This window comes from Gorilla gorilla, chromosome 20 (genome assembly GCF_029281585.2).
Source record: "Gorilla gorilla gorilla isolate KB3781 chromosome 20, NHGRI_mGorGor1-v2.1_pri, whole genome shotgun sequence".
NCBI lineage: Eukaryota > Metazoa > Chordata > Mammalia > Primates > Hominidae > Gorilla > Gorilla gorilla.
Genome location: NC_073244.2, coordinates 65,843,422 through 65,871,234, shown reverse-complemented (window position 1 = coordinate 65,871,234; position 27,813 = coordinate 65,843,422). Strand labels below are relative to the sequence as shown.

Genomic DNA, 27,813 nt, shown 5'->3' with positions numbered 1-27,813 from the left:
TACCAGGAGAAAGCGTTTATTGATCCTGACCAGTATCATTTACGGTCCTGCATGCTTTACACGGACTGAAGTATAAAGCGCTGCCGTTGATAATTATGATGATTAAGTCATTTAACAACGACCCATCTAACGTTATTCTGCAGTACTTTAGGCCTGCAACCCTAGAAGCAGAGAGCTAGACTAAGCCCCCTCTATCCAATCCCTTCCCTCCGGGCAGGCGGAGACGTGTTTGAAATAAAGTTTATTGAAGTTTCTGTCGATATTTACATATGATACACGGTAAATAACAGAGCCAGGCCCCCCACCCCACCCTGTCCCCACCCCAGTGCCCCCCTCCCCCCAGCCTCGTTAAAAATCGCTGCGTAAAGTCAGGTTAACTGCGGCGGGTCCCCCCTCCCCCCTCCCACCTAAGATGCAAACTAAAAGCCCCCGTCCCTCCCTGCCCCCCTCCCCCCACCCCGGGGGCCATTCTGGTTCCGTGTACAGCACTGTGCTACCTCGCCCCTCTTTCCCTAATAAGGGGGGGTGGGCGAGTTCCTGGTGACCTCCTCTCCCCCCAAAATCTGTCCAACGGGGCGGACGGGCCCTTGAAAGAGGCCAGAGTTGGGGTTCTGAGGGGGGAAGAGGGACGTCAATGAGGAGGAGAGCCAGCAAATGGAAGACTTAGAGGTTTGGGGGGGTTGACCCCCGCTACTGCCCCTCCCTCCCTCGACGGGGCCTCGAGGGGGGAGAGGCGGGCACAGGTGCGGAGATGGCGTGGGGGAATTCCCTCCACCCTAGGGTCCCCATTCTGGCCGTCTGGTGTGCGCCTAGGGCGGGATGCACCCAAGGGCTTGGGACGAGCGGGTGAAGGGAGGAAAGGAGAGAAAGAGTTAAAGGCGGAGGAAGACGAAAAAGAAGCCAAGGATAGCTGAGAAAGCAAGAAGATCCTTTAGACAAGAGCCCCCTAAAAGGCAGGTAACCTTCAGGAAGCAGAAAAGAGCCCAGCCGGTGAGAAAGAATGGGACCTTCCAGGGAAGTAGGGGAGATGGGGAGGGAAGGGCCAGGTTAACCGTACCCGTGGCTTCCAGCCCCCTTCCCTACGCCACCCCGGGGCTGCGGGTGGAGCAAGCCGGCCCTCCCACTGCGCCGGAGGACCCAGCAGGTCAGGAGGTGAGATTAGGCAGGGAAGAAGGAAGCCCAGGGCAGAAGGGAGAAGAGGATGGTCGGTATTCCCGGCGGCTGCCCGAACCTGCTCTCCAGCCCAGCGCCGCTGCGGTGAGGTCCGAGGTTGGGGAGCTCTGGGGAGCTGGGCGCTTGCACCGCCTCTGGCTGCTCCCAGCTCAGAGCAGGTGGAGAACGAGGGAGGAGCTAATTTTCTTGGAGAGGAGGGGCCAGAGGAAAGGGGGCGGGACAACTAAGGGGAGGAGTCATTTGGGAGTGAGAGGGACCAATGAAAAGGAGAGGTCGGGAAAAGGGGGCGCGGCCATTGAAATAAGGGAGTCTGTGGGCGGAGCCATTGGGAAGAGGGCGGGGCCTAAAGCTGGCGCAGCCTCCTCCGGGTGGGAGCGAGGAGTCCCGAGGACGGAAGGGGGCGCTGCATTGCAGGGAGACCCCCTAAGACGAGGAGGAGGAGGAGGCAGGGGGAGCTCCGAGGGGCGGGCCTCAGCAGGGCGAGGTGGAGATGTGCAGGTGGTCCGGGTACTTGATGGCGGGAGGGTAGTTCTGCGTCATTTGGATGGACACGTCGCTGGAGATGTCGGAGGGGCTCCGGCCGCGGCGCCACGCCTCGGGCTGCAGGAACTGGCCCGAGTAGTCGGAGCAGTCGCTGAGACGCGGGCGGTAGAAGGCCGGGTGTGGACGGTACATCTCCTCCTCCGCGTAGCGCTTGGTGAACAGGTACACGGACATCACGCCGGCCCCCTGCGGCAAGGCAAGGTCAGAGTCCCAGGGGCGCCCCCCTGCGCATCCCCGGACCCCGACTCATCTCCTCTCACTCCAGGACTCAGAGTCCCCACCCCAAGCCCCTTCCTATCCCAGGACCCAGGATCAGGGCTCCAGCCCTCTCTTTCCCCAGGACCTCAGGAGTCCAAGCCCTCAGGTTGGCCCCTCCCTCAAGACCCAGGAGTCCCAGTCTCCAGACCCCTCCTCCCCCAGGATCCCAAAAGTTGGAGCTCTCAGACCCCTCTTCCTCCAGGACCCAGGGGTTAGACCCTCAGCTACCACCTCCCTCTGACGCCAGAGTCTGCATCTCCAGCCTCTTCTTCCTCCTGGACTCAGGAACCAGGCCCCCAAGACCTCTCTCCATTCAGAACTCTAGAGTCTAGGTCCCACGGACGTCACCTCTTTGAGTAGGAAGGAGGAAGCGGCGAAGGCAAAAGACCACCCGTAGCGATAATGAAAATACTGCTCAGAGCTGCTGGGCCTGTTCATGACCTCGTCGTTGATGCTGGAGATGTAAAGAACCAAGCCCACCACCAAGGAGAGGCCTAGGGGAGCAGAGGGGGTGCCCTCGTCCATTAGAAGTGGGCCCCTTTTCCCAGCCCCTGCCCCACCTCACTGCCTTCCCCTCCTCCCCATTCTGTCCTGGACTAACTTCCCTGAAGCCCCTTGTATGCTGGGCCTTGGTTGGGTGCAGGGAGCCCAGAGATGAATCAACAACCACCTCCCCCTTTATCCCCCTAAATCTGCCATCCAGGAGCTCACAATACAATTGGAGAAGGAAAATAGGAACACACTGATTAAGTCACATATAAGGTGATAGGTGCTACAAGGAAGTAGCACGCTGTGTGGGACTCTGGAAGGAGTGCCAAACCTGCCTGGGGCAGGGGCAAGAGAAATGAAGGAAAGATTTCTTTGTTCAAGTCTTCTTTTCTTTTCTCTGTTTTTTTTTTTTTTTTTTTGAAATGGAGTCTCACTCTGTGGCCTGGGCTGGAGTGCAGTGGCCCGATCTCGGCTCACTGCAACCTTCAACCTCCCAGGTTCAAGCGATTCTCCTGCCTCAGCCTCCCAAGTAGCTGGGATTACAGGCACCCGCCACCACGCCCGACTAATTTTTTTTTTGTATTTTTAGTAGAGACGGGGTTTCACCATGTTGGCCAGGCTGGTCTCAAACTCCTGACCTCAGGTGATCCACCCACCTCGGCCTCCCCAAATGCTAAGATTACAGGTGTGAGCCACCACGCCCGGCCTTAAAGGATGAGGCCCAGAGAAGAATAAGGGCACACTGGCAGAGTGCACAGCATGGGCAAAGGTTTCGGAAGGAGGGAAAATAGAGCTGGTCCACCCATGTAGCTGTAACATAAGCTGTAGCCACAAGAAATGAGGTTAGAGAAAGGGGAAGGTATAGCCATGGTGAGCCTCGAATGCCGGGCCCAGGAGCTGGGCGTTGACACCAAGGGTACTAGGGAGCTACACAAAGTTTGTAGCAGAGGAAGGACAGGGCCAGATCGCAGTGTTAGAAGAAACTCTGGGGGCTGGTTGATGCTGGGAACAGACTGGAGGGAGACATATTCCAGGGGGAAGAGGATGAGGCCTGAGCTGAGGCTGTGTGGATAATAATTGCAACAATAGCAATAATAATAGCAACGACTTATATAGGTCTTGGTCTGTGCCAGGCACTGTTCTTGGTGTTGTGTATATATACACATTCATTCAAACTTCACAACACCTCTTTGAAGGAGGTACATTTTTAACACCATTTACAATTGAGGAAATAGAGCATATGGACAGTGTGCAGAGGAGACGTCCGATCTGAGAATTTCTAAGAGGCGATTATCATTTTCTCCAGCTGAAATTTCCTCTAAACAGTAACCATGCCAAGAGTGGCTTAAGGAGGCTATAAAGTTCCCTGCCTTAAATGTATCTAACTAATCCCTATCAACCTCTTCCCCTAGAATCCTACATTCTGTGTGCCACACACAGAATAAGCCCAAATTCCTTCCACTGTCTACACCGGTGGTCGGCAAACCATGGTCCATGGACGAAACCCAGCTCACCCCCTCATTGTGTATGGCCCACCAGCTAAGAATGGCTTTCACATAAGTAAATGATGTTAAAAATCAAAACAAGACTGGTATTTTGTGGCACATAAAAAGTATATGAATTTCATTTGGCAGCGCCTCAAAAAGTTAAAGATAGAATTATCATATGACCCAGCAATTCCACTCCTAGGTATGTCCCCAAGAGAAGTGGAAACATATGTTCATACAAGAACTCATGCACGGATATTTGTAACAGCGTTATGCGTAATAGCCAAAAAGCGGAAACAGCCCAAATGCCCATCAGCTGATGAATGGGTAAACAAAATGTGGTATATCCATATACAGGAATACTATTCAGCCAAAAAAGGGAACGATATACTGATTCATGCTACCATAGGGATGAACCTAGAAAGCAAGCTAAAAGAAGCCAGATGCAAAATATCACATATTGTGTGATTCCATTTATATGCAATGTCCAGAATAGGCAAATCCACAGAGACAGAAAGTAGATTAGTGGTTGCCAGGGAATAGGATGGAGGGGGAAATTGTGTCTGGCTGCTAAGGTATGTGAGGTTTCTTTTGAGAATAATGAAAATGTTGTGAAATTAGCTAATGGAGATGGTTGTACAACCTTGTGGATGTACTGAAAAATCACTGAATTATATGAAATTTATAGTATGTGAATTACATCTCAATTTTATTTTTTGTTTTTTGGAATTTTTTGAGACAGAGTCTTGCTCTGTCACCTAGGCTGGAGTGCAGTGGTGCAATCTCGGCTCACTGCAACCTCTGCCTCCTGGACTCAAGCGATTCTCATGCCTCAGCCTCCTGAGTAGCTGGAATTAACAGGCACCCGCCACCACGCCTGGCTAATTTTTGTATTTTTAGTAGAGACAGGGCTTCACAATGTTGACCAGGCTGGTCTCAAACTCCTGACCTTAAGTGATCTGCCCACCTTGGCCTCCCAAAGTGCTGGGATTACAGGTGTGAGCCACCACACCTGGCCTTTTTTGTTTTGTTTTGTTTTAAAGACAGGGTCTTGCTCTGTCACCCAGGCTGGAGAGCACTGGGACAATCATGGCTCACTGCAGCCTTCACTTCCCAGGCTCAAGTGATCCTCCCACCTCAGCCTCCCTAGTAGCTGGGACTACAGGTGCATACCACCACGCCCGGCTAATTTTTTGTATTTTTTGCAGAGACAGGGTTTTGCCGTGTTGCCCAGGCTGGTCTCGAACTCCTGATCTCAAGTGATCTGCACATCTCGTCTCCCAGAGTGCTGGGATTACAGGCGTGAGCCACTGTGCCTGGCTTTATTTCTCAACTTTTTAAAGTACATTAATTTTAAATTTTGGTTTCTACAAATGATAGTGGAACACAGCCACACCCATTTGTTTACATATTGCCTGTGACTGGTTTTTTGCTACAACCACAAAGCTGAGCAGTTACAAGAGAGACTGGGTGGCCAATAAAGCTGAAGGTATTTATTATTTGGCTCTTTACAGAAAACTTCGCTGACCTCTTAGACTGCAGTATATAAATGGTCTGGTACCTGCCCACACCATCTCTGATCAGTTTCTCCTTGTTTCTTCTTCTTAGACCACGTAACTTTCTTTACTTTTTTTCTTTTTGGGACAGGGTCTTGCTCTGTTGTCCAGGCAGGAGTGCATTGGTGCAATCATAGCTCACTGCAGCCTCCACCTCCCTGGCTCAAGCAATCCTCACACCTCAGCCTCATGAGTAGCTGGGACAACAGGCATGCACCACCATGCGGGGCTAACTTTTGCATTTTTTTGTAGAGACAGAGTCTCCCCATGTTGCCCAGGCTGGTCTCGAACTCCTGAGCTCAAGCAGTTCTTCCACCTTGGCCTCCCAAAGTGCTGGGATTACAAGCGTGAGCCACCACACTCGGCCTAGAACACCTAACTTTCTTGCTCTTCCTTGAACTCCTCAAGCTCACTTCTGCCTCAGGGCCTTTGGTCTTGCCATTCCTTCTACCTGGAATGCTCTTCCCCCGGATTTCCCCATGTCTGTCTCTGTCACTTAGATCTCTCCTCACTTGTTGCATCTTTAGAAAGACCTTCTATGGGCCAGACGCAGTGGCTTACGCCTGTAATCCCAGCACTTTGGGAGGCCCAGGTGAAAGGATCACTTGAGACCAGGGGTTTCAGACCAGCCTGGCCACCGTGGTGAAACCTCGTCTCTACTAAAAATACAAAAATTAGCTGGGTGCGATGGCACACACTTGTAATCCCAGCTACTCGGGAGGCTGAGGCAGGAGGATTGCTTGAACCCAGGAAGCAGAGGTTGCAATGAGTCAAGATCGTGCCACTGCACTCCAGCCTGGGCAACAAGAGCAAAACTCCGAGAAGGAGGGGAGAGGAGGGGAGGGGAGGGGAGGGGAGGGGAGGGGAGGGAAGGGAAGGGAAGGGAAGGGGGGAGGAGACTTTTATGATCTCCCTGTTGAAAAAAGTAGATTTCCCTCACTCAAAATTTGAGAAATGCAAATGAAAAATATGATGAGCTACCACTTCTCATCAACCGGGTAGTCAGAAGTTTAAAAGCTTCACAGCACACTCTTTTGGGGAGGCTGAGAGAATGGACGTTCTTCTACATTGCTGGTGGGAATGCAAAACGGTGCCGCCACGTGAAAGGGGATTTAGTAGCATCTAACAAAATCACACACAGATCTATCCTTTAACCCAGCAATCCCACTTCCAGGAATTTATCCTGAGGATGTCTCTCCTGTGATGGGAAACCACACATGCACAGGCTGATTTATCGCAGCATGACTTGCCGTTGAAAAATAACGGAGGCTGGGCACCGTGGCTCATGCGTGGAATCTCCGCACCTTGGGAGGCCGAGGTGGGCAGATCACTTGAGGTCAGCAGCTCAAGACCAGCCTGGACAACATAGTGAGACCCCATCTCTACTAAAAATAAATAATTAGTTCCTGTTGTCTTAGCTACTTGGGAGGCTCAGGAGGGAGGATCCCTCGAGCCTAGGAGTTCGAGGCTGCAGTGAGCTATGACTGCACCACTGCACTCCCACCTGGGTGACAGAGGGAGACTGTCTCAAAAAACTAAATTAAGTTAGGCTGGGCACGGTGGCTCATGCCTATAATCTCTGCATTTTGGGAGGCCAAGGTGGGCAGATCACTTAAGGTCAGGAGTTTGAGACCAGCCTGGCCAACATGGTGAAACCTGGTCTCTACTAAAAATACAAAAATGAGCCAGGCATGGTGGTGGGTGCCTGTAATCCCAGCTACTTGGGAGGCTGAAGCACAAGAATTGCTTGAACCCAGGAGGCAGAGGTTGCAGTGAGCCGAGATCCCACCACTGCACTCCAGCCTGGGCGACAGAGTGAGACTCCGTCTCAAAAAAACAAAAAACAAAAAACGAAATTAAAAACAAAATAGAATAAAATACATGAGTCCACACTGATACATATTTAAAATAAGAAAAAAGAGAAAGTTCTTTTCAGTAGCACACCAATTTATCCATGTAGGTGGAATAATAGAGTTAGAAGAAAACACCATTCTGCAATCCTAGTAGTAATGTTAGATTCAGGCAAGAGTCACGAGGGGATGCTCAATCGCTGGATGACAGAATCTCCCCACAGAAGATCTATTAATTATTACAGAGATAAAAAGCTTCCTTTATGGTGAAAGAACCTGGCAGATACTGCCTTAACCAAGCGATCGAAGTTAACATCACCAGCAACAGGGCAGACCCACACCACGGGCCTCCGGAGAAGAGAGCTGAGCAAGCCACTACCTCCTTTATGTCGTGTTCCTGCTGAGAATGCGTAACCTGAATCCACTCATGAGGACAGTGGGACACTCTACAGCCCAACTGGCTGCACTCTTCAAAAACGTCAACATGAAAGATTGAAAAAGAAAAAAAAAGGCAGCAGAGCTCCATAAAAAATGAAAGGTTCACATGGCATCCTCCACGTATTAAAAAAAAAAAAAAATGAAAGGAGACTAAGGAGACACAATAGGGAAATGCAAAGCGTGATCTTAGATTGGATTCTGAATCAGGAAAAAGTAACAGTAAAAAGATAGCATTAGGCCAGGCGCGGTGGTTCACGCCTATAACCCCAGCACTTTGGAAGGCCAAGGCAGGTGGATCACTTGAGGTCAGGAGTTCAAGATCAGCCTGGCCAACATGGAGAAATCCTGTCTCTACTAAAAATACAAAAATTAGCTGGGCATGGTGGTGGGTGCCTGTAGTCCCAGCTACTTGGGAGGCTGAGGCAGGAGAATCACTTGAACCCGGGAGGCAGAAGGTTGCAGTGAGCCGAGATCGCGCCATTGCACACCAGCCTGGGTGACAAGAGCAAAACTCCAACTCAAAAAAAAAAAAAAAAAAAAGACAGTATTGGAGGGTGGGGGCGGGGGCTCACGCCTATAATCCCAGCAGTTTGGGAGGCCGAGGTGAGTGGATCACTTGAGCTCAGGAGTTTCAGACCAGCCTGACCCACATGGTGAAACCTTGTCTCTACTAAAAACACAAAAATTAGCCAGGCGTAGTGGCATTAGCCTGTAGTTCCAGCTATTTGGGAGGCTGAGGCACGAGAATCCCTGTAACCCAGAAGGCAGAGGTTGCAGTGAACCAAGATTGAGCCACTGCACTCCAGCCTGGGTGACAAAGCAAGACTGTCTCAATTAAAAAAAAAAAAAAAAAGACAGTATTGGGACATTGGTGAAATTGAAATGTAGGACTAGGTATTAGCTATAGTATTTTATAGACCTTAAACTTCCTGAAATTGATTATTGTACTGTGGTTAGGTAAAAGAATGCCCTTGTTCTTAGGAAATACTTGCTGAACTAGTGAAGTGTTTGCAACTTATATTCAAGTGGTTGCACCAATGTGTGTATATATATTTTTTGTGCACACATATGTATATATTTGTGTGTATATATGTATATATAACGTGTGTATACATAGGTATATGTGTATATGTAATATGTGTATACATATATGTGTATATAGATCTATATACATATGGGGAGAGAGAGAGACAGAAAGGCAAATGTGGTAAAATGTTGAAAAACTGGGCTAGGTGAAGGATATGAGAGCTCATTGTATTATTTTTACAAGCGTCCTGTATTCTTAAATTTTCTCCAAAATAAAAAATGTAAAATACGAGTATCCCAAACCGAGATTTTTTTTTCAAAATGCTAAAGTATTACCTGCACACTAGTATTTCATTTACTTATTTATCTATTGAGACGGGGTCTCGCTCTATGGCCCAGGCTGGAGTGCAATGGCATGATCATGGCTCACTGCAGCCTCAAACTCCTGGGCTCAAGTGATCCTCCTGTCTCAGCCTCTGGAGTAGCTGGGACAACAGGCGTGCGCCACCACACCTGGCTAATTTTTTTTTTTTTTTTTTTTGGAGAGACAGGGTCTCAATATGTTGACCAGGCCGGTCTCAAACTCTTAGGCTCAAGCAATCCTCTCGCCTCGGAATCCCAAACTGCTAGGATTACAGGCATGAGCCACTGTGCCTGGCCTTGCTTTTTCATTGTAAAAAGAAAAACCTACCTTTTCCATGGGGAGCTCTGATGGACACCATCTTTACCAAGGGTTCAAGCTGGTACCACTCACTGTGGGACAACCTGACATTATTTGCTCCCTGGAGTAACGTGATACAAAGTATGCAGCGGCACCTCTGACTTTTCTTGCCAATGATGTTTAACGTGAATGTTGTCAAGCCTCTAGTCCAGACAGAACTTCCAGGTTACAGAAAATACAAGGAAAGAGGAACAGATGAAGTGTTACCGTGAAGAAACAAATAAATTCAAGATGCGTCTGGGAGCAGTGGCTCACGCCTGTCATCCCAGCTCTTTGGGAGGCTGAGGTGGGTGAATCACCTGAGGTCAGGAGTTCGAGACCAGCCTGACTAACATGGAGAAACCCTGTCTCTACTAAAAATACAAAATTAGCCGGGCGTGGTGGTGCAGGCCTGTAATCCCAGCTACTTGGGAGGGTGAGGCACGAGAATTGTTTGAACCCGGGAGATGGAGGTTGCAGTGAGCTGAGATTGCGCCATTGCACTCCAGCCTGGGTGACAAAGCGAGACTCTGTATATAAATAAATAAATAAATAAATAAATAAATAAATAAATAAATAAATAAAAATTAAACAATAAACCCAAGATGCAGGACATTCACCAGGATACCCTGTCCCTCAGTCTTCAGAAAAACGATGACATGGACCAAGCTAATGACACTCAAACCAGTGATCAACTCTAATATCTCAAAAAGAGAGACAATCAGACATTCTGTGTCTCTTGATGTAATAGACACAGCAGGATGTGAATAGCACCACCTATGTATAAAGTGTTCTTGCCAAAAAAAAAAAAAAAATCAAACCTGCATCCATCTAAGCTTCTTTTAGATCTTGGCTTACAAGAAAACACAGGAATAGGCTGAGTGTGGTGGCTCACACCTGTAATCTCAGCACTCTGGGAGGCTGAGGCGGGTGAATCACCTGAGGTCAGGAGTTTGAGACCAGCCTGTCCAAAACATGGTGAAACCCCCTCTCTACTAAAAATACAAAAATTAGCCAGGTGTGGTGTTGGGCGCCTATAGTCCCAGCTACTCAGGAGGCTGAGGCAGGAGAATTGCATGAACCTGGGAGGCAGAGGTTGCAGTGAGCCGAGACCGCACCACTGCACTCCAGCCTGGTGACAGAGCGAGAGTCCATCTCAAAAAAAAAAAAAAAAATTGGCCAGGCATGGTGGCGGGCACCTGTAATCCCAGCTACTCAGGAGGCTGAGGCTGGAGAATCACTTGAACCCAGGAGGTGGAGGTTGCAGTGAGCCAAGATTGCACCACTGCACTCCAGCCTGGGTGACAGAGTGAGACTCTGTCCCAAAAAAAGAAAAGGCCAGGCTCAGTGGCTCACGCACAAAGTGCTGTAATCCCAGCACTTTGGGAGGCCAATGCAGGCGGATCACCTGAGGTCAGGAGTTTGAGACCAGCCTGGCCAACATGGCGAAACCCCATCTCTATTAAAATACAAAATTAGCCGGGCGTGATGGCAGGTGCCTGTAATCCCAGTTACTCGGGAGGCTGAGGCCAGAGAATTGCTTTAACCTGGGAGGCGGAGGTTGCAGTGCCTGGACGACAAGAGCGGAACTCCGTCTCAAAAAAAAAAAGGGAGAGAGAAAAGAAAACACTGAAATAGATGAACATATTAAACCACAACAGAAGATTCCATTGGAAAACTGCAATGTGGGAATTCCACATAACAAAAACCCAAATTTCTCAAAAAAATAAATGGCCAGAAAAAAATAGGAGAGGGACCGTTTTAGGTTGAAAGAGGCTTCAGAGATCTATCAACTCAATGTACATGTGGAACTTGGATCTGGATTTGCAACAAATGAACTAGAAAGAGGCATTTATGAGGCCAATGGGGAAGAGTGAGCATTAACTAGATATGAGATAATATTAAGTAATTATTCTTAGTTGCTTGGGCTTGATCATGGGATTGTGGTTATAGTAAATAAAAGACTACTTATAACTCAGAGATATACTGAAATATCTGTGAATCAAATGATGTCTGAGACTGGCTTTAAAATAATGTAGTGAAATGCAGAAGAGGACATGGCAATATGATTAAAAACAGATTTGCCATATGTTGGTAATTGTTGAAACTGAGTACAAGATCCATGAATTTCATTATACTATTCTTTCTATATTTTATTTTATTTTATTTTTTAGTTCTTTTTTTTTTTTTTTTTTTTTTTTTTTTTTTTAGACAGGGCCTTACTCTGTTGCCCAGGCTGGAGTGCAGTGGTACCATCATAGCTCACTGCAGCCTCCATCTCCTGGGTTCAAAGCGATTCTTCCACCTCAGCCTCCAGAGTAGCTAATACTACAGGCTCGAGTCACTGTGCTTGGCTTCTTTTTATATTTTAATAATGAGATATATTTAAAAAGTCAGTGCTGGCCGGGCACAGTGGTTCACGCCTGTAATCCCAGCACTTTGGAAGGCTGAGGCAGGCGGATCACGAGGTCAGGAGATCGAGACCATCCTGGCTAACATGGTGAAACTCCATCTCTACTAAAAATAGAAAAAATTAGCCGGGCGTGGTGGTGGCCGCCTGTAGTCCCAGCTACTCAGGAGGCTGAGGCAGGAAAATGGCGCGAACCCGGGAGGCGGAGCTTGCCGTGAGCCGAGATCGCACCACTGCACTCCAACCTGGGCGACAGAGCCAGACTCCGTCTCAAAAAAAAAAAAAAAAAAAAAAAGCCAGCTTTGTTAAAAACAAATGGTAGTGGAATTAGGCTTTTTTTCCTTTCTTCTTTTTTTTTTTTTTATACAGAGTCTTACTCTGTCACCTAGGCTGGATGCAGTGGTGTGATCTTAGCTCACTGCAACCTCCGCCTCCCGAGTTCAAGCGATTCTCCTGCCTCAGCTTCCTGAGTAGCTGGGACTACAGGCATGCACCACCACACCCGGCTAACTTTTTTGTATTTTAATAGAGATGGGGTTTCACCATGTTGGTCAGGCTGCTCTCAAACACCTGACCTCAAATGGTCTGCCCAGCTCGGCCTCCCAAAGTGCTGGGATTATAGGCATGAGCCACTGCGCCCAGCCAAAAAAGAGACTTATTAACTAAATGTCATGCATGGACCTAGAATGAATCCTGGTTCTAGGAAAGAGTTATAAAAGACATTCTTGAAATAGCCAGGACAGTTTAAAAATGTATTAAATTATATTATGGAATTATAAAATGTCCAGGTCTGATAATGTTGTTGTAGTTACATAGAAGAATGTATTATTCTTCTATTTATTTATTTATTTATTTAGAGACAAGATCTGGCTCTGTTGCCCAGGCTGAAGTGTAGTGGCATGATCACAGCTTATGGCGACCTCTGCCTCCTGGGCTCAAGCCATCCTCCCAGCTCACCCTCCTGAGTAGCTGGGACTGCAGGTGCATGCCCCATGCCCGGCTGACTTTTGGTATTTTTTGGAGAGATGGGATTTTACCATGTTGCCCAGGCTGGTTTTGAACTCCTGAGCTCAAGTAATGTGCCCACCTCGGCCTCCCAAAGTGAGGCCACAGCACCCGACCCTTAGCCTTAAAGGATGCATACTAACACTTAATTTTAGAGATGAACTATCAACATGTCTGCAATTTACTTTCAAATGCTAAAGCCAAAAAAATCTGTGTGTGGTGTGTTTAAAAAGTGAGGTGGGGCCGGGCACAGTGGCTCACACCTGTAATCCCAACACTTTGGGAGGCTGAGGAGGGCAGATCACCTGAGGTCAGGAGTTCAAGACCAGCCTGGCCAACATGGTGAAACACCATCTCTACTAAAAATACAAAAATTGGCCCAGTGCGGTGGCTCAGGCCTGTAATCCCAGCACTTTGGGAGGCCTAGGTGGGCGGATCACAAGGTCAGGAGTTCAAGACCATCCTGGCTAACACAGTGAAACCCCGTCTCTACTAAAAATACAAAAAATTAGCAGGGCGTGGTGGCAGGCACCTGCAATCCCAGCTACTCGGGAGGCTGAGGCAGGAGAATCTTGTGTACCTGGGAGGTGGAGGTTGCAATGAGTTGAGATTGAGCCACTGCACTCCAGCCTGGGCAAAAGAGTGAGACTCCATCTCAAATTAAAAAAAAAATTAGCCTGGCGTAGTGGTGCCCGCCTGTAGTCCTAGCTATTCAGGAGGCTGAGGCAGAAGAATCGCTTGAACCCAGGGGGCAGAGGTTGCAGTGAGCAGAGATGGCACCATTGCACTCCAGCCCGGGTGACAGAGTGAGACTCTGTCTCGAGAAAAAAAAAAAAATGGTGAGGTAGGAGAGAAAGATAGAGAGATAGAGAGAAAAACATTTAAAAACCTTGGATTATTCAGGTGGGTGGGATAATATAGTAACCCCTCCCCATCACTCTCCTCCTAACCTGCTTTTTTTTTTTTTTTGTAGCATGTAGCACCATCTAACATTATATTATCTATTTGTTACTTTTTTATTAGACATCTCCTCCATCCCCAGTTAGATGCTAGGAACTCCATGATGCTAGAAACAAGTCCACCTTGTTCTTTATTATTCTCCAGCAAGTAGTCAATTCTCTTCGAATGGATGAAGAACATACTTGCTACGCAGCTGGAGCATCTAGAAAAGCCCATTCACTCTAAATCCCACCATTCCTCTATCCCTTCCAAGAATTAACTTTTCCTTGCTCTGAACTTCCATAACACTTTCAACTTCTAGTATTCCATAATGTTGAGACGCAGTAAGGGAGTGATTATAGGCTGGGCATGGTGGTTCAGGCCTGGAATCCCAGCACTTTGGGAGGCCAAGGAGGGCAGATCACTTGAGACCAGCCTGGCCAACATGGTGAAACCCTCTGTCTACTAAAAATACAAAAATTAGCCAGGCATGGTGGCGGGTGCCTGTAATCCCAGCTACTCGGGAGGCTGAGACAGGAAAATCGCTTGAACCTGGGAGGTGGAGGTTGCGGTGAGCTGAGATTATGCTGCTGCACTCCAGCCTGGGCGACAGAGCGAGACTCCATCTCAAAAAATACAAAAATACAAAAATAAAGAGAGTGATCATGAAGCATTACGTGGTGAAAATGCACCTGAGATTGGTCTTGAAATACGAGCAGGTTTATAGCAAAGGAAGATTGAAGGAAGCCCAGAAATCACATTCACTGCAGTGCCTAACTCAGATGCAGGGGAATCAGCTTCACTCCTCTTTTTCTCTCTCTCTCTCCCTCTCTCTCTCTCATCCATCAGGGATGGTCACTGAAGGACAATCAAATTATGTCTGCTTTACTTCCTGAATTCCTCATAAATCTAACCCCGTTTTTGCTTCCCCAAGTCCCTTGCCCCAGCTCAGGACTTATTCTCTTTTTTTTTTTTTTTTTTTTTTTGAGGTGGAGTCTCACTGTGTCACCCAGGTTGGAGTGGTGTAATGGTGCCATCTTGGCTCACTGCAACCTCTGCCTCCCAGGTTCAAGTGATTCTCCTGCCTCAGCCTCCTGAGTAGCTGAGATTACAGACGTGCGCCACCATGCCCGGCTAATTTTTGTATTTTTAGTAGAGATGGGGTTTCACCATGTTGGCCAGGCTGGTCTCGAACCCCTGACTTCGTGATCTGCCAACCTCGGCCTCCCAAAGTGCTGGGATTACAGGCGTGAGCTACCGTGCCCGGCCTTCAGGCCTTATTCTGTATGTTTGTACCATTGTTCCAAAATCCTCATCTCCGTTTCTGAAACCCAAACCAGACTCTATCCCTCCAGGCTCAGAACTCTTCCTTGGCTCCTCATTGTCCACAGGAGAAACAAGTCAGCCTGTCGTTCCAGGCTGTCTGTGATCTGGTTCCTGCTGACAACACCTGCCTCATAGTTCACTCCAACCCCAGACTTAAGGTCCAAGTTTCACATTACAGCTCTAAATAACAAACATTCTGCCAGGTGCGGTGGCTCATGCCTGTAATCTCAGCACTTTGGGAGGCTGAGGTGGGCAGATCACTTGAGGTCAGGAGTTCGAGACCAGCCTGGCCAACATGGTGAAACCCCGTCTCTACAAAAATACAAAAAAAATTAGCCAGGCATGGTGGTGCACGTTTGTAATCCCAGCTACTCAGGAGGCTGAGGCATGAGAATTGCTTGAACCAAAGAGGTAAAGGTAGCAGTGAGCCGACATTGCACCATTGCACTCCAGCCTGGGCAACAGAGCAAGACCCTGCCTCAATAAGTAAATAAATAAATAAATACCAATCTCCATAAGCAGAATCAGGACCAGGGTCTGATGAGAAAGAAAGAAATACTTCCACCGAGGAAGAGATTTTGTTTTCTTTTTTCTTTGTAGTAAGTCATTCTTATCGTTGCTTTTTCTTTCTGGCCATTTTGCATTAGCCCTGGTTCTCCAAAAATAACCTTATTTTCCCTTTCTCTTTTTCTCCCTCCCTTCCCCCTTTCTATCTCTGCAATCCAACTCTCTTACTCTCCTCCCACCCCCTCAACTACATCTGCTTTGTAATTCTTAAAGCACAGTAGGCAAGAGTCACCTACATTCCAAGCTGAATAGAACCATCCTGGCTTGAGAACAACTGGGTTTCAGGACCATGGACAGGTGCACTGGCGTCGACCTCTGTCTTAGCTGCCTTCTTTTTTTCTTTCCTTTTTTTTTTTTTTGAGATGGAGTTTCGCTCTTGTTGCCCAGGCTGGAGTGCAATGGTGCAATCTCGGCTCACCGCAACCTCTGCCTCCCAGGTTCAAGCGATTCTCCTGCCTCAGCCTCCTGAGTAGCTGGGATTACAGGCGCCTGCCACCAGGCCTGGCTAATTTTTGTGTTTTTAATAGAGACGGGGTTTCACCATGTTGGCTAGTCTGGTCTCGAACTCCTAACCTCAGGTGACCCGCCTGCCTCGGCCTCCCAATGTGCTGGGATTACAGGCGTGAGCCACCGTGCCTGGTCTGTCCTAGCTCCTTTCTAGGACCTTATCGCATGCTGTGAATCCCATCTCCAAACCAGGCTCTTTTCTTTCCGGACTTGAAAATTTCCCCCTGACCCTTTCGGCATCAACTTAGCTGTCACCTTTTCTTGGAAGCCCTCCCTGGTCTCTCTCACCCTCCCCAGAGCACCCTACTATGTCAGGTTAATGCATCTTCCCTTTTCTCAGAATATGCAAGACTGTCACTCATCCCTTCTGCCCTCACTCATTCTGGAAATATTTCAGTTTGCACTTCATACAAACAACACCTCTAGGCTCTAAGATACAAACAAGAACATGTTTGAAAAGGTCTCAGCCCAGCTGGGCCGCAGTGGCTCATGCCTGTAATCCCGGAACTTTGGGAGGCCAAGGTGGGTGGATCACTTGAGGTCAGGGGTTTGAGACCAGCCTGGCCAACATGGTGGAATCCCGTCTCTACTAAAAATACAAAAATTAGCCAGGCATGGTGGCAGGTGCCTGTAATCCCAGCTACATGGGAGGCTAAGGCAGGAGATCACGCCACTGTACTCCAGCCTGGGTGACAAAGCGAGACTCTGTCTCAAAAAAAAAGAAAAAAAAAAGGAAAGAAAAGGTCTCAGCATCCCCCTCACTCTTCTTTTTTCTAAGACAGAGTCTTGTTCTGTCGACCAAGCTAGAGTGCAGTGGCATGATTTTGGCTTACTGCAGCCTTCACCTTCCAGGTTCAAGTGATTCTCCTGCCTCAGCCTCCCAAGTAGCTGGGACTATAGGGGCCCACCACCATGCCCAGTCAATTTTTGTATTTTTAGTAGAGATAGGGTTTCACCATGTTGGCCAGGCTGGTCTCGAACTCCTGACCTCAAGTGATCCACCCACCTTGGCCTCTCAAAGTGCTGGGCTTACAGGCATGAGCCACCGCACCTGGCCTGTCCCAGCCCTTTTGAAGATTACATTCTGATACAAGAAGGCAAAAAACAAATGGCACAACAGTAGCAATAAATGCTATGAAAAAATATGAAATAAATCACGTGATAGTATTGCCAGGGTAAGGGAATACTAGGTACTGTTGTCAGAGAAAGCAACTCTGAAGAGGAAAAGCTTGAGGCTTCTGAGAATTAGGGTCGGGTGGAGTTGGAGTTGGGGAAAGGACTTCCAAGCAGGGAGGAATAATGAGTGTAGGAAGTCCTGAGGTGAGGCTGTGATTAGCATTTTCAAGGAGAAGAATGAGGCCAGTGTGGCTGAAGTTACAAGCAATGCGGAGAGTGCTAGTGGGTGAGGAGATGAGGTCAGAGATCTGAGCAGTAGCCAAATCATAGAAGACGTTGGAGGACAGACTGAGGCATTTGGGTGTATTCTAAGTGCAATGGGGATCTATTGAAGGGATTTAAGAAAAAATGTGAAAAGCTTTGACTGACAGGTAGTCAGGAGCTGTTCTGTGAGTGAGTGCACATGGGCTACACATGAGATTTAATTGTGTCTTCTGTGCCAAGGACAGGGCCTGGTATACAGGACATCTGAAGACTGAATGAATAAGCATATCCACAGATCATGTTTAATGATCAGGGGCTAATGTGGGACAGGCATGCACATGCTTCTTATGACCTGGAAAAAAACCAATGCCCGTCTAGCTTCCTCCCACTTCTACCAACCACATCCAGTCAGTCATCTGATTCTATTGATTCTTCCATCAATATCCCTCTCTCACATGGCCATCCAATTGCCTTTTCCTCACATCTCCAGCCCCAGCACAGACCTTATCTGCTACGGCCTGGGCCACTACACAAGCCTCCTCAGTTTGTACATTTCCAGTCTCTTTCCCTCTAGTCCATCCCCAGCACAGTTCCCTGTGAGACATTTAATGCCCAGCTGTGACCGTAATCCTCCTGCCCGAGCCCTTCCACTGGTTTCTCCACAATTGAATGCCAACTCCACCAATACCAGACCTGGGGCAACTCCACCAATGACCAGACCTGGGGCAACTCCACCAATGACCAGCCTGGGGCAAGTCCACCAATGACCAGCCTGGGGCAACTCCACCAATGACCAGACCTGGGGCAACTCCACCAATGACCAGACCTGGGGCAAGTCCACCAATGACCAGCCTGGGGCAAGTCCACCAATGACCAGCCTGGGGCAACTCCACCAATACCAGACCTGGGGCAAGTCCACCAATGACCAGCCTGGGACAACTCCACCAATACCAGACCTGGGGCAACTCCACCAATACCAGACCTCGGACAACTCCACCAATGACCAGACCTGGGGCAACTCCACCAATGACCAGACCTGGGGCAACTCCACCAATGACCAGCCTGGGGCAAGTCCACCAATGACCAGCTTGGGACAACTCCACCAATACCAGACCTGGGGCAAGTCCACCAATGACCAGCCTGGGACAACTCCACCAATACTAGACCTGGGGCAAGTCCACCAATGACCAGCCTGGGACAACTCCACCAATACCAGACCTGGGACAACTCCACCAATACCAGACCTCAGACAACTCCACCAATACCAGACCTGGGGCAAGTCCACCAATGACCAGCTTGGGACAACTCCACCAATACCAGACCTCAGACAACTCCACCAATACCAGACCTGGGGCAAGTCCACCAATGACCAGCCTGGGACAACTCCACCAATACCAGACCTGGGGCAACTCCACCAATACCAGACCTGGGGCAACTCCACCAATACCAGACCTGGGACAACTCCACCAATACCAGACCTGGGGCAACTCCACCAATACCAGACCTGGGGCAACTCCACCAATACCAGACCTCGGACAACTCCACCAATGACCAGACCTGGGGCAACTCCACCAATGACCAGACCTGGGGGCAACTCCACCAATGACCAGGCCTGGGGCAATCCCTGTCTTTCTCTCTCTGAGGCCTGGTTTCCTCATTGCGAACAGGAGGCAGTCACCCCAGGCTATTCCATTCCAAGTCCCAAGGCATTGGTACTATTTCTGTCCTTAACTTCTCCTTTTAAATCTCCTTCTTTTTTGTGATCTTAATCTTGGTGGGGCAGCATAATGCCATGGTGATGAGGCTGGGTTGGAAAAATTTGAAATTTGACCAGAAGGGGAGAAAAATTAAAAAATCAAAATAAGGGCAAGGTGCAGTGGCTCACGCCTGCAATTCCAGCACTTCGGGAGGCTGAGGCGGGCGGATTACCTGAGGTCGAGAGTTCAAGACCATCCTGGCTAATACAGTGAAACCCCGTCTCTACTAAAAATACAAAAAATTAGCCGGGTGCGGTGGCACATGCCTGTAATCCCAGCTACTCGGGAGGCTGAGGCAGGAGAATCGCTTGAACCTGAGACGCGGAGGTTGCAATGAGCCGAGATTGCGCCATTGCACTCCAGCCTGGGTGACGAGAGCGAAACTCCATCTCAAAAAAATAAAAAATAAAAAAGTAAAATAAAAATTCAAAAATTGTTTGTTACTACTCGTACTGCTACTACTGCTACTATCACCAGCACCACCACCGCTAGTACTACTATTACTACATTTATTTATTTACTTAAAACAACAAGTGTTGAGCGCTTACTGTTACAGTCCAGGCACTGGGTCAGATGCTTTACATTCATGATCTAAAACAGGGGTTGGCAAATGATGACCTGGCCCATTGCCTGCTTTTGTATGGTTTGTGAGCTAAGCAGGATTTTTACCTATTATTCTTCTTTTGATTTAAAAAAAATCAAAAGAAGAATAATATTTCATGCACATGAAAATTACATTGAACTCAAATTTGAGAGTCCACAAATAGTCACTGGAACATAGCCACTCCCATTTGCTTACACCTGGCAGCTTTTGTACTACAGTGGCCAAGTTGCATCCCAGTAGAGTTGAATAGTTGCATCGGAGAACCTATGGCTCACATAGCCTAAAATATTTGCTATCTGGCCCTAAGCAGAAAAAGCTTGCCAACCACTGACCAAGATTTGTCCCCTCAATAACTCCACAAAAGAAGGCTTTGGTTCAAACCGTAAGTGGTAGAGACAAGATTTGAACCCAGTTCTTCCTAGGTTTACAACGTGTGGCCTTCAGCCACTATACACCCCAAGCTTGGCAGCACATGCCTGGATACCTTGGGGTGGAGTGCATAGGTCATAGCCTGTGAAATGAATGCTAGGAAGGAATTCAGGCAGTTGGATTCAATCTCTTCCGAATTACTCTATTGTTACCCTAGAGACGTGACTTCCAGCCTGCCTGCACCACCGATCCTCAGCATGACCTTGGGCAGTCAGATCCTGGTGCAGTGGGTGGTATAAGCATGGATTTAGGAATCAGAATACCCTAGATTCCAATCCAGTTCTGCCATTGACAAGCTATGTCGCCTCTTCGAGCCCCTGCTTCCATTCCTGTGAACCGCAAACAATGGGACTTTCCTTATCATGATTTTGACAGGTTGAATAAAAATCCCCATGCTATCTACTCTTGCCCCACTTTTTCTCTCTAGGCCACTATTTTTCCTTTTGAAAAATGATGAGACCTTTCCGCTCTGACACTCTAGGATCGTGATATTCTCCGTGTCTTATTTTAGCTCAGTGTCTGGGCTCCACCCGCTGTGATTCAAGTTTGCACGGAGGTTGCACCCTGCTTTCCCTGGAAAAGGTCTCTTCAGGTTAGGTTGAAGCCATGGGGGAGGTTGCACCAAGAGGAGCCTGGGTGAGGAGCAGAGACTGGAGGAGAGGATATTGGATCAGGTGCTTTGGATCTTAGTTGCTTAGTTGGAGGATCCCTTTTCAACTATTTGCACAGCCACTGAAAAGAGGGAGCTGAGTGCCGGCCCCAGGGGACAGAATGGAGACGAGACATGCAGTGGGGTTTGTTCATAAACTATCAACTGAATTACAAGAACCTGATTTGAGTTTAATTAAATTATGTTGAATTCATTTGAATTGAACTGAAGAATTGAGTCAGAATGAATTGGGGTTAGCTGGGTTGGATGGATGGAGTTAAATGTACTCGAGCTGAGTTGATTTGGGCTGATTTTAGCTGAATTGGACTGAATTGGATTGGACTGAGTTGAAATTTGGAGGAGAGTAACACTCAAGAAAAAAGGCTTTAGGCCAGGCACAGTGGCTCATGCCTGTAATCCCAGCACTTCAGGAGGCTAAGGCAGGAGGATCACTTGAGGCCAGGAGTTCAAGACCAGCCTGGCCAACATGGCAAAACCCCATCTCTACTAAAAATACAAAAATTAGCTGGGCATGGTGGCACACACCTATAATCCCAGCTATTCGGGAAGGTGAGACAGGAGAATCGCTTGAACCCGGGAGGCAGAGGTTGCAATGGGCCGAGATCACGCCAGTGGGCTCCAGCCTGGGCAACAGAGGGAGACTCCGTCTCAAAAAAAAAAAAAAAGCCAGGCGCAGGGGCTCACGCCTGTAATCCCAGCACTTTGGGAGGCCGAGGTGGGCAGATCACCTGCGGTCGGGAGTTCGAAACCAGGCTGACGAACATGAAGAAAACCCGTCTCTATTTAAAAAAAAAAAATAGAAAATTAGCCGGGCGTGGTGGCACATGCCTGTAATCCCAGCTACTTGGGAGGCTGAGGCAGGAGAATTGTCTGAACCCAGGAGGCAGAGGTTGTGGTGAGCTGAGATCGTGCCATTGTACTCCAGCCTGGGCAACAAGAGCAAAACTCAGTCAAAAAAAAAAAAAAGAAAGAAAGAAAAAAGAAAAAAGAAAGAAAAAAGGCATTACTGGAACTCTGGACACTGAAGTCCTCTGGAAATAGTTTACACTAGTATCTTGGGCAACTCTCTATGCAATTCTGGGCCTTGGTACCCCCATGTTATCAAGTGAGTGCTAATAATAACTCCTGGGTAGCGATGTTAGGAGACGGGTGTGAGATCACATATGCAAAAGAGGCTTGTGCCTCAAAAGAAGGAAAAAAAAAAACTGTAAACAAATATTGAACTCTAGCTAATCACGTGTACGATGACATAAGTAGGGTGAAGTGTAGTGATGCCTGAAACTTACTCTGAAATGCATCTAGACAATAAGGTGGATTGATGGATGGTTGGACATATAGACAGATGGACAGACGCAAGACCATGCAAGTCTAGTGACCTGTCAATGGTTGACTCTAAGTGGTGGCTACATGGGTGTTCCCTATACAATTCTTTGGACTTTTCCATTTATTTGAAAAAATTTAAAACAAAATATTGCACAGAAAATAAGCAGCCTTGTAAACTGTTAATTGCAGTTTATCAGCAGTGGTTAAAAATACAGCCTCCGGAGGCGAATTGCGTGAGTTTCATTCCCAGCTCTGCCTCTTACTAGTTGTATGGCCCTAAGCAAATGACTTCATCCCTCTGAGTGTCTGTTTCCATATCTGTAAAATGGGCTATTAATAGGATTTACCTCACAAGGTTGTTGCAAGTGTGAGAATAGAGCCTGGTACCTAATTAGCACCCAGTAAGCCCTCGCTATAATGTGGTCCTCTGAAGGACGCTTTGCAATGGGCACTGCTATTTCCATTGCACATAGAAGGAAAGTGGGGCTCAGAGAGGGTCTGCACCTCCTCCCAGGCCACACAGCAAGGAAGTGGCTAAGTGGAAAAGGAACCACAGGTCCCTGGAACTGGAAATGGTCCCGCAGCCCCCAAGTCCTTAGGCTCACCTGATAGTATGAAGAAGATGCCAGAGACAAAAGCCAGAATGGTCCTCTGCGGGCGGATGTGGCCGATGTTGCTGATGACGAAGGCTGTGAACACGAGGAAGAGGCTGACCATGGGGAAGGGGGTGGCCGTGCGCACTGTCTCTGGGGAGGGGATGGGGAGAGACAGGGGTGAGGGGGGAATCTCCAGTGGGACACTTCCCCATTCCTTGACCTCTGCTCTCACCACCTCTGCCTTTTTGTTTGGCTCCTCCCTTTCCCTACTGACTCCTCCCTTTCCCCACTGACTCCTCCCCTTCCCCTGATATTTCCTCGGCAGACGCAAGCCTGCCACGCCCCCTCACACAGGCCACACCTCCTTGGGCTTAACTCCGCCCCCTTTCTGATTGACCGCTCCTCACCAACCGGACCTCACCCTTTCAACCTTGCTCTTTCTCCTTACCTAACCACCACTCTGCCTTGCCTTCTTTCTTTCTTTCTTCCTTTTTTTTTTTGTTTTTTGAGACAGAGTCTCACTCTGTTGCCCAGGCTGGAGTGCAGTGGTGAAATCTCGGCTCACTGCAAGCTCCACCTCCCAGGTTCAAGCGATTCTCCTGCCTCAGCCTCCCGAGTAGCTGGGACTACAGGCACGCGCCACCACGCCCAGCTAATTTTTGAATTTTTAGTAGAGACAAGGTTTCACCATGTTGGCCAGGCTGGTGTCGAGCTCCTGACCTCAGGTGATCCACCCACCTCAGCCTCCTAAAGTGCTGGGATTACAGGTGTGAGCCACCATGCCTGGCCCATTCTGCCTTCTTTCAAGCCTCCCCTCCTTCCCTTGGACCCCACCCTTTCCCTAGTCCTGCCGCCTCCCAGGACTCTACAACTCGGCTGTGATCTTGCTGTCTTGTGCCTAGGTGCCCCCACATCCCCTCACTCAGAATATTCTCCGTGTTTTCCGTCACCAAATTGATCTCCGGTTCAAGAAAATATTCTGAGGCCACACAGCGACCTTTCTCCCGACCTGGGGGGAAGAGAAACAGACAAGGCTGGATGAGAGGCTCCTAAGCTCTAGAGAGGCTGGGGGTGGGGGCAGGACAGATAGAGGGGAGACCCCAGGATGGGGGAGCAAGGCCTAACCCAAGGGTTACGAGCTGTACTACTCCAGGGGTGTTGGGAAAGGGGGTGGGTGGATGTCTGTCTGGGATTCCTCTTTCTTTTCTTTTTCTTTTCTTTTTTTTTTTTTTTTGAGATGGAGTCTCACTCTGTTGCCCAGGCTGGAGTGCAGTGGCACGATCTCGGCTCACCACAACCTCCGCCTCCCGGGTTCAAGTGATTCTCCTGCCTCAGCCTCCTGAGTAGCTGGGACTACAGGCATGCACCACTATGCCTGGCTAATTTCTGTATTTTTAGTAGAGACGGGGTTTCACCATGTTGGCCAGACTGGTCTCAAACTCCTGACCTTGTGATCCGCCTGCCTTGGCCCCCCAAAGTGCTGGGATTACAGGCATAAGCCATTGCACCTGGCCTGGAACTCTTCTTTCTAACTGCCCTAGAGACTCCTGCTTGAAGGAGGACAAGGCTGGAACTCTAGGTCCTAAGCAACGAAGGAGCTGTACATCAGAACTCGTGGTCCCTAAAGAGGACGAAGTCTGGGGAGCCAGGATTCTTACAATGAATTGGTCTTTGTGGTCCCTGGGAGGTATAGATTTTCTTTCTTTTTTTTTTTTTTTTAAGAGACTGGGTTTTGCTCTGTCACCCAGGTTGGAGTACAGCAGCACCATCATAGCTCACTGCAGCCTCGAACTCCAGGACACAAGCAATCTTCCCACCTCAGCCTCCTGAATAACTGGAACTACAGGTGCACGCCAGCAGTCAGAGCTAGGGAGAGTGAGATGGAGTCTCACTCTGTCACCTAGGCTGGAGTGCAGTGGCAGTGGTGTGATTTCAGCTCACTGCAACCTCCACCTCCCGTGTTCAAGTGATTCTCCTGCCTCAGCCTCCCAAGTAGCTGGGATTACAGGGGTGCACAACCACATACAGCTAATTTTTGTACTTTTAGTAGAGACGGGGTTTCACCATGTCGGCCAGGCTGGTCTCAAACTCCTGAGCTCAAGGGATACTCCTGCCTTGGCCTCCCAAAGTGCTGGGATTACAGGCATGAGCCACCGCGCCCGTCCCATGCATTTTTTATTTTTTAAATCTTGACCATCCAGCACTGAAATTGTGCAGGGGACAAGTTCTAAACCTAGACTACAGACTTTAAAGGAAGACTCCAGAATTCCTTAGGGGTTAGGGGCCTGGAGCATTGGGGCTCCTAGATCCAGGAATAAAGGGCTAGTCACTGGGGCTCCACGTAGAAATTTGAACTTCCAGGAGAGAATCAGGATACGTTTCTGGATTTCTGGAACTCAAGGGATGGGACTATGGCTAAGACTCTCAGACCCCAGGCAAGGCAGAAACTGTTGAGTGGAAGACAGGTGAGGGCTGTACCTGCAAAGAAGCAGACTCGCCAGAGGCCGGCGTGCAGGGCCATCTTGACTTCGGTGGTCTGGTTCTGCGGTAGCACTGTGCCTTCTTCCATGTACAGCCAGTAGTCAGTGCTGACCGCGATGCCTACCAGGAGCAAGCCACACGCACCAAACACGCTGCTCAGCAGGGTCAGGGCGCGGCTGCTGCAGTGACTCATCCTCAGAGGCAGGGGGCGCCCTGCGGGGCCTGTGGAAGGGAAGCTACAGTGCAGAGCTCCATGGGACCGACCAGAGTGCTTGACCCCATGCAGCAACCCGGGATGCTGGGCCCTAGCCAGAGACACTGACTCCCAAATCGAAATCTCAGATCGGACCTCCGTGGCCTGACCCATGACCCCAACCCTAGAGTCTGACCAGAGACACCAACTGTTGAGCCTCAGTCTCAGGGCTGGGCTCCCCAAACCTGCTGCCTGTGGTCTAGCTCCAGATCCAGATCCCCAACCCCAGAATTAGATTTCTAATCATAACTTTCAGCCCAGGCCCAGAGATTGAATCTTGGCTCCAACCGTGTTTGGACCTGGGTCCCAAATACTGTGACTCCGAGCAAAAATTCTAATTTGAGATTCTTAACCCCAGAACCAGGTCCCCCTGCCAAAACCTAACCTCACCTGCTGACCTGAGACCCTAATTTAGAAATCAGATGCCACCAGAGTCCCTAACCTTGAGTGTGGATCAGTGACTCAGAAACTATTAGGCAGATCAATGATTTCAGCTCTAGGACCTGGCATCCTACAGCCCTGCCTCTGTGTGCCGATCGAAGCCCCTGGTTGTGAACACCAGACTCCAACAAGAATCAATAACCTCAACTCTGAGCCAGGACCTAGATCCCAGAGCACAGGGCACTGGGCTTGAACCCTGGATGCTCTACAACTTGAGCTGGCCAGAAACTCTAACCCAGGCTACCCAGTCTTAACTCCATGCCCTAATCTGATGCCCTGATACATTTTCTTGCACCCTGTCTCTGAACTACACCCAGAAATCCCCAAAGCGGGTCACTAACCAAGGATCTCTAACCCCATACCAGGGCTTCACACCCTTGACCTCAGCCCTATCTAAGACTTTGAGCAGAGGCCCCCACTGAAGTTTAGCCTCTTGGATTTGTATCTTGACCCTAACACCCAATTCTAACACCAAGAACTTGACCCATGACCTTCTAACTCTGATCTTGTGCCTTGACCTCATTTGATACCCCAATTTAAGATGACATCACACGTGACATCCTCCCATCCCCCGCCTGGCGGCTCAGGGGTTTGACCGCGAGCTGCCTGGTCCTCTCGCAGCCCTCTGGGCTCGGAAATGGGCACCATCACCCTGGCCACCCTGGCTGCCTCCATCCCAGGTAGCTGATCTCAGCTTCCCCCTTTCGCCCCTCTGACTCTCAGCTGGGACCTCATCCCTTCTCCACATTCTCGCACCCCGTTTTAAAACCCAATCTTGCTCCAATTCCTCCTCACTCCAGAACCTAGCTCCAGAACCCTAATTCCACCCTCCCAGATCTAGGCAGGCTCCTGGACCTGGAATGGTGGAACATCATCACAGGCTGCTGAGTCCCAGAACATTGGAACCCAGAGACATAGAACCAGAATCTCGATTAGAGATTCCAGAACGTCAAAATCAGGAGCTGAGACTGGGTGAGGTGGCTCACACCTGGAATCCTGGCACTTTGGGAGGCTGAGGTGGGTGGATCACTCGAGGTCAGGAGTTTGAGACTAGCCTGGCCAATATGGTGAAACCTTGTCTCTGCTAAAAGTACAAAAATTAGCCGGGCACGGTGGCTCACACCTATAATCCCAGCTACTCAGGAGGCTGAGGCAGGAGGATAGCTTGAACCTGAGAGGCAAGGTTGCAGTGAGCTGAGATAGCACCACTGCACTTCAGCCTGGGTGACAGAGTGAGACTCCATCTCAAAAAAAAAAAAAAAAAAAAAATCATGAATGAGCTGGACCCCACCACCACCACCACCACCACCACCACCAATCCAGCATCCTCATCAGAGCACCCCAGTCAAACAACGGACTCTCATCCTTCCAACTAGGATTCAGTGCCCTGAACTCTAAAATCTCAAGCAGGAGTCCCAAAACCCCCTCCCCTAACACACGATCTGAAACTTCCTACCAGAGGTTCTGGACCCCGGTTTCCCATGCTGGGACTTCCAATCACAGATCCTCTTCAACATCCAGCACGGAGTCCCGATTTCAAAACATTAGACTCCAAACAGGAGATCCCAGTTCATCTCTGTGGCCTCCCCAATTCCACTTAGGAAC

The 27,813-nt window shown here is 49.0% G+C and overlaps 1 protein-coding gene across 3 annotated transcripts; it reads right to left on the bottom strand.

The window, feature by feature from the left end:
* CACNG7 (calcium voltage-gated channel auxiliary subunit gamma 7) lies at positions 1 to 27,813 on the bottom strand. Of its 3 annotated transcripts, none has more exons than XM_019016672.4 (6): positions 27,665 to 27,813; positions 25,512 to 25,736; positions 23,956 to 24,042; positions 23,043 to 23,183; positions 2,323 to 2,468; positions 1,515 to 1,902 (listed from the first exon to the last, which is right to left on the bottom strand). In XM_019016672.4, the coding sequence occupies exons 1-6, from the start codon at positions 27,723 to 27,725 to the stop codon at positions 1,645 to 1,647; spliced, it is 918 nt and encodes a 305-aa protein (XP_018872217.1). In that variant the 5' UTR covers positions 27,726 to 27,813; the 3' UTR covers positions 1,515 to 1,644. The 3 variants fall into 3 exon arrangements, with proteins under 3 accessions (XP_018872218.1, XP_018872217.1, XP_055226447.1); XM_055370472.2 differs by having other exon boundaries at positions 23,043 to 23,126; XM_019016673.3 differs by lacking the exon at positions 2,323 to 2,468 and having other exon boundaries at positions 1 to 1,902.

Excerpts from the sequence above, each read along its gene's own strand:
- CACNG7 (XM_019016672.4), bottom strand. The coding sequence starts at position 27,725 with ATGTTGAAGAGGATCTGTGATTGGAAGTCCCAGCATGGGAAACCGGGG. Across the intron at positions 25,737-27,664 it reads ACCGGGGTCCAGAACCTCTG|GCCCCGCAGGGCGCCCCCTG; the intron begins GTAGGAAGTTTC and ends TCCCTTCCACAG. Across the intron at positions 1,903-2,322 it reads CCTCCTTCCTACTCAAAGAG|GGGGCCGGCGTGATGTCCGT; the intron begins GTGACGTCCGTG and ends GCCTTGCCGCAG.